This window comes from Bemisia tabaci, chromosome 3 (assembly GCF_918797505.1).
Source record: "Bemisia tabaci chromosome 3, PGI_BMITA_v3".
Taxonomy (NCBI): Eukaryota; Metazoa; Arthropoda; class Insecta; order Hemiptera; family Aleyrodidae; genus Bemisia; species Bemisia tabaci.
Genome location: NC_092795.1, coordinates 24,426,539 through 24,437,097, shown reverse-complemented (window position 1 = coordinate 24,437,097; position 10,559 = coordinate 24,426,539). Strand labels below are relative to the sequence as shown.

The following is a 10,559-nucleotide window of genomic DNA, read 5'->3' as shown; positions in this document are numbered from 1 at the left end:
AGAAAAAATACTCTTGATTCAAATTGGATTTTTGCTTAAATCAAAACGAACTCCGCTTAAATTAAGAGGCTTGGTTCTTGATTTAGGCTAGATTCCGATTGAATCAAGAGCACTTTTTCTTGTCGATGTTTTTAAGAGTCTAGACTCTAGATCCAATGTGTTTGTTTTTTCAGTGTACCCGTCTACCCCTTCACCTCAGAGTACCCCACTGAGAAAAATTCTCCTCTGATGCTCTGGTTCGATGATCCTGAAGCAATCAGTAACCAATAACAGTGATCAATATCTAATACAAGCTTTGGGTCCTACCTACCACACCGGGCTCCGAATTAACCGTGAGTTGGTTCACAATTGGATTGAATTCAGCAAAAAGGAACCAGGAGCATGCCATTATCGCTAAGATTGTGAAACTTTTTTTTGCCTTCTAAATAGAAATTGATCGACCAAACAGGTTTTACCTTTACTCCAGCAATAAACTATGAAGTCAATTCAAAAATTACCTTTGTAAATTTAATTTTTTGCGTATGATTTCAGTAATTACTTGCGAAGAGTGTAAGCTGCACAATCACTGCAACACTGGAATGCTCTTGGCTCCTTTTTGCAAAATGTAATCCAATTATAATTGGACTTTTTTCCAACTTTTCAGCGAAAAAAATGCAAATATACTGAGATGCGCGTTTGAAAACTTCCTGAAGTGACCATGAAACAACTTTGCCGCATTCGTCGTTCTCAGATCCGAGGGTAGGAGCTACAGCCCACATTTTAGGACGGCAACGCTATTGCGTATTGAAACAATCGAAGCATTATTTTAGAAATTGACAATATCGCAATAAGTCAGCAATAATTTACTTCATTGGCCTATAATGCAACGCTGGAATTCAGTTACGGTAGCAGCAAAACAAATAAAGCGCCCTTACTTAGTGTCGAATATGACGAACAGAATAAAAATTTCATTAAACTCCTGGATGCAACTATATGGGCTCCATGGATGTCCATGTTGCATACTCACGGATAGGCGTTTTGACTGTCCAAGCTCTCTCCGCTTCACCCGCGACTTGGCGATGACGGCGGGCTTTACTGCGAGGATCAAAAATGTCAGAGCGCTTTTAATTGATTGTTTATACTACAAAAAAGTCTCCAAGGTACGAATAGTTGCATACAGGCGTGGTATGTGCGAGTATCCTTTGTGTTTTAGTTGCCATATCGCGATGTGCTCAGCGTGATTTGTAAAGATGCCTAGGGAATGTCCTTGAGGCATGAATAAGGAATTGAAGGCACCCTGTTATTTTAGATCCTTGCAGTAAAGCCCGCCTGACAAATGGTGTAGTAAAATGATCTCGCCGGAAAGGTCGAACACGAAATTTTCAACTAAAAGTGCAACTTTTAATCAATGATGCCACATTCCATACGTGCAGGGGCGGACTGGTAGTCGAAAAAATAGCAGGAGACCTAAATATAAGGGCCCCTCCTGTCGTTCGTGGGCCCCTCTAACTCCTCTAAGAAGTTCCAGGGGCCCTCCCCCGGTAAATTTTGAAAATTTCACACTTTTTAAACACGTAGGCATTATTGGTGTTGGATTCTACAGTACTTGGACTTTAAAATAACCCATTCTCAGAATTCATCCGGGGTCCCTTCATCACAAATGCTTTTGGCGACCTTCCATGTCTCTTAGAGACAAATTTTCAAGGAATTCGGGGCCTTTTAGTGATTGAAAAGGATAAGAAAATTACAACATTTCCGCGTGGGCTCCTTCGGGACCTCCGCGGCAAATTGTTAGGGGGCGATCGCCTCCCCGCCCCCATGGCCACTCCGCCCCTGGCGGCACAGGAAAGCAGAAAAACCAAACGGGGACGCTGCTTCAATATTAAACTTCTATCGCCTTGCTAAGGCGCAGGGATACAACTATTTGAACACTCCGGAACGCGTGAGGTATCACGCTTCAATTGAAGGCGTTTTCGAATCTTCTGTATTTACATGACGAGACTTTCCAAATTTGTTTGCATTATACTGTCGATTTGAGTTCCTTTTATTAATTAGTTAAATTATTCCTCCGTCTTAATTTTTAATTATTCTGCTAAGCTTATTCTCTTTTGCGAAATACAATCCTCGCTTTAGCGCCCTTAAACTACGGCCTTAACGGTCGAAACTGCAGTAGCGGCACAGGAAAGCCGAAAAACCAAACGAGAACGCTACTTCAATATTAAACTTCCATCGCCTTGCTAAGGCGCAGGGATACAACTATTTGAACTCTCCGGAACGCGTGAGGTATCACGCCTCAATTGAAGGCGTTTACGAATCTTAGGTCCTATGTATTTTCATGACGAGATTTTCCAAATTTTTTTGCATTATATTGTGGATTTAGTTCCGTTTATTATTTAGTGAAATTGCTCCTGCATCTCTCCGTCCTTGTAACGCCCTTGTAACGTAGATCTTTATCCTGTAAACATGAAAACAATTACCTACAATGACGAAACTGTCACCTCGAGTCCATCCCTTCTCAGCCCTTTCTAGGACGTCACGCGAAATTTAATCGATTTTTCCCGATTTTACAAGGAACATTGGTTGTTTTCTGTACCTATCGATATTCGTCAGTATGATAGGGCTGAAATTTTTTGTAGGTTCTTTTCACACCAAATGACAACTTTTAGGGAGGTCGGACATTTGATTTTCGAAAAGTCGAAAAATAAGAACCACTCTAGAGCCCACGCTCTAAGCCAATCAGAGGCGATCTGTCAGATAACGCCACACAGCGGAGTGAGTCAATGGGAAAGGTTGAACGTAATGTAAGAACCTGAAAATCTTTTATCTTCGTTATCACGAGTCACAGAATGTGAAAGGTGGGTCCATTGATTTTCTTGTTAAATTTTCATCGTAATATTACATTTAAAATGCAACGGCTTAAACATTAAAATTTGCAAATTTAGTCAAAAATATCATGTCCGATCTACTCTATTGGCTCGCTCCACTGTGCGCAAAGACCTATTACTGTGCGCCATGCGCCGGTGCTTTATTTTTGAGTGACGTAAGAAGCAAGAGAGGAGAGGAGGTTATGTTTTTTTGTTGCTTGCTCTGACAGCGTGTTTACGTACACTCAACTCCACTTCGCCGGCTTTAAAATTTGTAATTATAAAATTGCTGTTGAGTGGAATCTCTACTCTTTAACTTTTTCTTTTAAATTGTGTTATTATCTACTTGCATACTGCTACCACAACGCATTTGGCTTGTGCCGTGTTTTTACGAGTGCAATGTCAATGTCTCGTCATGACAAGCCAGGGATCTCCCTTACAGCAACCATCCTCATACTCCTGATTTACTCTTCAAGGAAATGTGTGGTAAGTTCTGAAGGCTACATTTGATAACAAGTAAATGTACGACATCTTAAACTCGACACTCCCGAGAAGTTCAGCTAGCTTGCTTAGTAAGCCGAAGAAAGTCCATGAAGACTTTAGCTGCTATGTTGCCGAACATATTGTTTCTGCATCGTACTGATTTTGTTGGTGTGCAGTATTTGAAACTCGGCATAAAGTCTTAGCAGCCAAGTGGCCTGTAACTTTTTTTCCTACAGGGGCCATCTCAGATTTCTTCGGAGCCAAAATGGAAAGTTGCCCTTCCGAAATACCTGGAGTCACGATTACCCTATTGAACAGCCTAATGCTATATATGTCGAAGCCACACACAAAACCACTATTTTCTTTATCTCTCTCCATCAGCATCAGTCCATCTCCACTTTGTCAGTTACTTAGCCCTTTAAATAGCTCAGAGGTCGCCAAAAAAACAAAGTCAAAAGGTAATCATTTAAATTGATTAGGTCTTGTGAAGACTTTTAATTTTTTAACTCATAAGTAGTTGAGATTTAATTTCTCATCAGCAAATTGCTGTTTGGCTGGCGTGTGTTTCAATCACTGTTGGTGTGTCCAAGAAGCCTTACCTCAACAAAATTATTATGTATTTATCCTGACTGTGGAGCTGGGCTTGTAGATTTTCAGAGGTGCTAAGGAAACTTTCATCATGCTCTGAAAGTTTTTGATTGTTATGTGATTAAAAATTCAAGGTATAATGTATAAAAACCGAAGGAGCTTTCCTACCTACCTACACGCAAAAAAATATAGATCTCCAAAATTTGTGAGTTTGAGTTAAGTAGTATTGCTATCCTTAAGAAATGTCACACATTTTCTGACAATTTCTTCTCTAAAACTCACAGAAAGTGGATTTTACGGAGGTAAGTAAGGCGCATATCTTAGGGGCTAAATGTAACTTCAGTATTGGCTCAGTGGTTTTGGCTTTATCCTTCGGCCCAACCTTCGGAGAATAACAAAATCTCATCAAACCAATTTTTTTATTTTATTTACATAATTTTATCATGGGTGTCTTGACTTTTAAGTACTTTATTTTGTCTATTTTTGCTTCCCTTCTAGACTGTAAAGTCTTTCAGTTTTTAGCCTAGTCTGATCATCATGATTTGATGTGACCTGACTCTAGGAAAAAAAAATTTCTTTGCAAACTAAAAACGAAAGAAGAATCACCTAAGCACTTCAGCACCCTACCCTCATGCATATTTTATCTGCTATCATATCCTCTGCCTTCAAATGTAACATTCGCTTTAGTTAGGTGTATAATAACTTTATTCAGGTGTAATTTTTGAGCATTGTAAGGTATTTAAATGCAATAGGTACAACTCCTCCAAAAAAATATTACCTAGTTGTCAGTAACATCCTTTCACTTGAGAATTATTTGAAAGCAGTAATTTAGCAGGCGCTACCATTCGTTCATGTGTCATACTTTTTGGTTTTTTCAGGGAAGTTCAAGCGCAAACTATGGAGACAGGCCAATATTGCAAGAACCAATGGACACGCAAATATTTACTGGTAACTTTTTGACATAAAAGAGACTTGTTTTATTTTATTTATGAAAGAAAAAGGTAGGTATGTTTTACAAAAAGTATGAAAATATTAAAAGAATATTTGGTCCTGCCATTGGGTACAGCTCAAGAAGGCTCAAAATCTGTGAGCGCTTACGATTTGAATTCGACTGAAACTTTTGTTTTCCAAAACAGTCTCATCAGTCATTATTCGTGTTCTTGATTAACTTTCTGAGTATATGGCACTGCCGCTCAGTTAATCATTTGTCCGAATACAAAAAGGTTTTAGAAAATTAAGATTTGCAGAGTAAAATTTTAGTCTGCTTTGATGAAGAAATGCTGAGAATGTTGCTGTGATGAGGAAGAATGTCTCCTTACCATCAAAATGTTGTGCAGTTCTCTGATAAAATATTCATGTTAACAAAAATCTAGAGAAATTTTTCCTTGAATTTTGAATAACCTGGGACCAATCAAATCTTGAATAAATTCCAAGACAAATTCTGTCAAGTTTTCTCAGAAAGTTTGAATATGAACAGAAAAGAATTGGCAGCAGCTAAACTTTATGCAGTATTTTTTATATCATTGTCAATTTTGTTTTATTTTACCTTCTTTCATGAAATAGTTGTTTGTCGTTGCAACCAATCGGCTGGTTTTACTTGTCCTGGTTTTTTTTAATAATTAAGTAATATTACTAGTGACAAACTGCAATGAAGTTAGCATGAAGATGGGAAATATTATTTACCTCCAAAGCAAGAGCACAGAAAATGCTCTAGCATGCAAGCTGTAGCCTGAAAGAATTCTTGAGTGCTGGAGGAAATTGTTTGATACAACTGTTATTTTCTTATTATGTTAAGCAACAAATGACGGAAAAAATAAAACTGCAAGCTATTTTTTGAAATTTCTGGCTGAGTCTGCACTATTGTCTTTTTGTGGAGTGAGTTTTCCTTCGAAAGAGGAAATTTTTACTAATTTTTGTTCTAAAGCACTTTCTGTATCCCTGCCTAAGTCGGTTGCTGGTTACCCATCTCTTAGGCCTTAGGCCCTATACACACAAAATAACTTTTCATGCAAGTTTTCTTGATTTTATATATGACACAGCACAAGAATATCGATGGCCAAATTACAAAACCAAGTATCCATTGGTTCCATATTCGTGGTTGCCATATTTCCATTGCGATGTTTCAAAATTTCCTCTCCTATTTTATTTTTTTGGAGAGAAACAAGCTGACTTTATAGCTGCAAATTTCCACGGAATATTCTGCTAAGACAGAAGGAAAATCAAGGAAGTTTTCGAGAAGTTAAGACTAGTTTTCCAAAAAAAAAAAAAAAAAAAAAACAATAAATTACAACGGGAAGTTTGCAATGTGGCAAAGGAAGAAAGGTGGTTTCGCAATATGAAATTGATGCAAACTTGTTTGGCTTTCTTAATCCTGGGTAGTTTTTTGGTTGGCAAGTCAGTAAAAATGCTATGGCCATTTTATGTTCGGTCATAGTTTTCCTCAAATGAAAAAGAAGTCCTCAACTTAAACCAAAAAGGGAGCATTGGTGCAAAAGCATTCTGGTTTTGACTCCAATCATTGTTTGTTGGTCCCTTTTATATTTCCACAACGCAAATGATCATAGTGTTTTAATTCTCTGAATAACCACTAAATTCCCATACAAGGATGAAGGTGTAAATGGCACTAGACTCTCGAGCAAAAATCTTATGAAAGGTTAAACGGAAACTTGATCATAACATCACATTCAAATTTTGATCTGATTTATGTACATTTAGCAAATTCATATTTGGACAGGTATTTTCAGTTCCAATCATTAAAAGCCAGTCCTTTCAAACACATATTTTTCCTTTGCAGAATCTAGCAACAACATGGAAACAGATGATGAGGTGCAAAAGGTCTTGAAACTGCTCAAAGAGGGTGAGGCACTTATGAAATTTCAGCCTGCCCAAAATGCAATAATGTTGATGGGTAACACTGGCGCCGGAAAAAGCACTTTCTCCCAGTTCATCACAGGGAATGACAAGAGTCTAATATCAGTGGAAACAGTCAAGAGGAGCGGCGAATACATTTTAGAAGATATCTTCGGCAAGGTTAGTACTGACACATGGACTTCAAGGACTATTTATCCTGAACTTCACATTGATAATAATACTTCAGCCAATTTTTATGACTGTCCAGGCTTTAGTGACACTCGTGGGGTTGCTCACGATATTACCGCCACTTACTTCACAAAAAAAACCATCACAAAGACCCAAGCTGTGAAATTAGTTTTCATTGTAGGGTATCCTGCTGTCAGAGTTGGTGTAGATAGACAAGACTTCATGATGTTTGCTGAGCATGTTGCTAAAGCTGTCAGAAACATTGATAAGTTCAGGGATAGCTTGGCATTAGTTGTCACAAAGGTGGACAATTTGCACATAGATGGGACCCTGGTAGGCGACGAAACTGTCATTGAAACAATTGTTGATTTTTTACAAAAACTTAAGAATGAAATAATTTCTAAATTGCAGTCTAATGGCAACCTTGCTTTGAAAGAAAAGAACAAGGAAAGAGAAAAAGCTTTGAAAATCATAACATTTATAAAGATTCTTCTTCAGAAAGATGGAAATTACTATCCCAGAATTGGTATTTTTCGAAGACCTGATCGAGATGGCCCCATTACTAAGATGGCTTTGCTGCAAGAAAGCAAGAGATCTCTTGAGAGAATAATACATAAGAACATCAAATTCATTGAGCAAACAGAGGCTGATTTTGATTACACGATCTCAGCGCACTCCAAATACCGCATCTATAACTTGGTAGAGATTATAAGGGAAAACATTGTTGCTGATGTTAGGCGTCTGACTGAGGAAATTGAAAAAGACCTTTCTGCCAAAGAAGAAAAGGAAAATGATATTGAAGACTTACGCAGACAGTTTCAAGAAGCGCATGACATTTTTACAAAAATCATTCAGAAAGTTGACAATTTAAATGAATTGACTAATTTAGTGACTGAAAGTATGCAGTTGTTGAATTTGACCATTAGCAAAGAGACCTTAGTAGACCTTTCTAGGTATGATAGCTACCTGGAATTTTTGAATAATTTCAGTGCCACAGTCATAAAAATTAAACCATCAGAATGGAACCAAAATATTATCAGGCTCAATCAACGTCTGAAAGAATCAAAATGTTGGTATGCATTTTTAACAGAATTTAGTTCAGCTATTTCTTCGTATGATGTGCAGCGAGACCCAAAAAACTGTGTGATTGTTGCAGACAAACTTACTGGGATTCTGAAATCTCCGAAGAATTTCACAATAAAGGATATTAATGATCTGAAGAATGAGCTCCACGATTCTTGTAAATTATACTCTGGAATTGATCATGATAAAATCAATGAAATGGGTATTGCGAGTCCGGTCAAATTTCAAAGGCTTGAGTTGCTCATCGATCTTGCATTAAAATTCAAAATTAATTTGTTTTGTGACAAAGTTCATAGCACATTGAGAGTAAAAGGCTACTTTGTTAAAATCAGTGATGCTTTAAAGCCACTTGAAGACAAATCTTGCGAAAACGTCCTCTTGGTTGAAATTTTTGCTCTTAAAAAAGTTTTCATCGATTCCAACGTAGATTTAACAGGCGAAGATGTTCAAATTTCAATTATATCACCGACCTGGATAGTTGTTAACTCACCCAAAATAGTATTAGATGGGAGTGATGCTGTTGAAACAGATATTGCTCCAATGTCTGATGCTGAAGAGGTGCCTGGAAACCCTGGTCTACCCGGAGGCCCTGCTGGAAACTTTTTAGGCATTGGGGATGAGTTCGTGAATTGCGACAAATTAAGTATTTCTGCCAATGGTGGAAGAGGTGGTCGCGGCCAAAAAGGAAAAGATGGTGTGAAGGGGAACGATGGTACAACACCTTCCTCTGGTTCTCGGAGGAATTTATATTGGCCGGAGAAGCATAGTTGCCAACCAATACCACCAGACTGTACTCGACAAATAGTGGCTGCAACTTCTGTTGGAACATTAGCTTACTTCGCGGCAAGCACATTTTTTGGTGGGCCACTTGGTGGTTTAGCAGCCGCTGCCATTGCTGCCACGGGAACTGGTAATTTAGCAAGTCCAAGCGAACAGCAGAGATGCAAAGTGATAGGCACTGGATGCAGCGATGGGAAAAATGGTGGCAACGGAGGTGTGGGCGGAAAAGGAGGCATGTCAGGGAGAATTGAAATGATCTCTCTCGGGACTAAATGTGTGGTTTCAAGGAGTACTAGAAAAGGAGAGGATGGCACTAGTGGCTTGGCTGGTAAAGGTGGCATAGAAGGGAAGCCTGGAAAAGTAATCGATTTTCTGGCGACTAAGAACGGGCATTACTGGGACATTGAGAGAGAAAACTCAGTAAGTCTCTCTGCATGTAAGCCTGGAAAAAGAGGAATACCAGGCCACAATTTTGTTGGACTTCAAGAGCCTCGGAGTTCAAGAGGATTGATCGTCCAACAGATTTTTAAATCCTTGACCGATTTTGTGATGTTTGCGAAAGATAATCTTGACAAAAATGTCTGGAAAACGCATTTAAAGATGTTTCTTTGTGACAAATTGAAGGATATTGATAAAAAATTTAAGTACATCACTGGTGTCACGGACATTATGCCATCTGAATGTTTCACAAACGAACACTCAAGCAGTGTGCCCAATATTTCGCATGCAGAGTTTTCAGGAGAGACATCCTCTTCTAGAGCTTCATTGCCCTTTAGATCTCCTCATTTATCAGTGTTCTTCATCTCTGTTTTTCTTATTCTACTGATGACTTATGTCATCTGTCAGCGAAGACTAAGTTCAAATGAACAACTCAAGGAGCCTGCAAACTCCAGCTGAAAGTACAAATCTCTACCATAATCAATGTCAATGATAATTTTATGCAGTATTTTTTACTAGAAACACGCATTACTGGACAATTTGATGAGAAGTTACCAAGAGGTATTTAATATTTAAATCACTCTGTAGATTTAGATTTCTGTAAGAAAAAAGGATTTTTATACTGACTGTGATACTGGTGCTCTTTTCACCATTTTCTTGACATCAATGTGTCACAGATGGTGTCCCATGATCTAAATAAATAGACTGACTGAAGTGAATGTGGTCCCCATAAATTAAATGGGATTACAACATTTTACTCCAAAAGCTTTTTTAAAGAGCTATTTTTTAACCTTAGTACCTAAGTACCTGCTCATTTTTTAAAAGAGAAAAAAACTTCTGCTGTTTTTCCTAGTTCTTGCTCTTTTTTTAAACTTTGCAGTATTCCTCTTTAGAAGAGCTATTCCATAATTCTCATAACTTCACCTTTTAGCTGTCTGGACTGTCGATTTATTCGTGTGCCTTGAGTGCATAAAAGTGCCTTGAATTTTGATACATTTCTATACGATAGCAGTAAGAAGTGGTTGTTCCTTGTAATCCACTTATGTTTCGTAATAACTCTATCTTGAAACTGCAGGTGCCAACTTTAATTTTTTCTCCTCTGTATTATATGGTTCAACCTCAAATATACTCCTTTCGGGCTACCACCAATTCGTGAAACAAGTAGATCCATTGTCACTATACCTGAGATGAAAAACTCTCTAAGATGAGGGTCTGAAAATCATTCAGATCCCTAATTCTTTCGAAGTTTGAGGGGCGTGGACTAAAGTAACAACATTCATGCTGCCCTTTTTGATTGTTTTGTTG

At 38.1% G+C, this 10,559-nt stretch overlaps 1 protein-coding gene across 1 annotated transcript; it reads left to right on the top strand.

Annotated features, from left to right (window-relative positions):
- The first annotated feature begins 3,022 nt into the window (after positions 1-3,022).
- LOC109031086 (uncharacterized) lies at positions 3,023-10,403 on the top strand. The gene is made up of 3 exons (XM_019042405.2): positions 3,023-3,329; positions 4,793-4,862; positions 6,709-10,403. The coding sequence occupies exons 1-3, from the start codon at positions 3,243-3,245 to the stop codon at positions 9,711-9,713; spliced, it is 3,162 nt and encodes a 1,053-aa protein (XP_018897950.2). The 5' UTR covers positions 3,023-3,242; the 3' UTR covers positions 9,714-10,403.
- Positions 10,404-10,559: the final 156 nt, after the last annotated feature.

Coding starts and splice junctions, on each gene's coding strand:
- LOC109031086 (XM_019042405.2), top strand. CDS start 3,243: ATGTCAATGTCTCGTCATGACAAGCCAGGGATCTCCCTTACAGCAACC. Junction 3,330..4,792: donor ACTCTTCAAGGAAATGTGTG/GTAAGTTCTGAA, acceptor TGGTTTTTTCAG/GGAAGTTCAAGCGCAAACTA. Junction 4,863..6,708: donor GGACACGCAAATATTTACTG/GTAACTTTTTGA, acceptor TTTCCTTTGCAG/AATCTAGCAACAACATGGAA.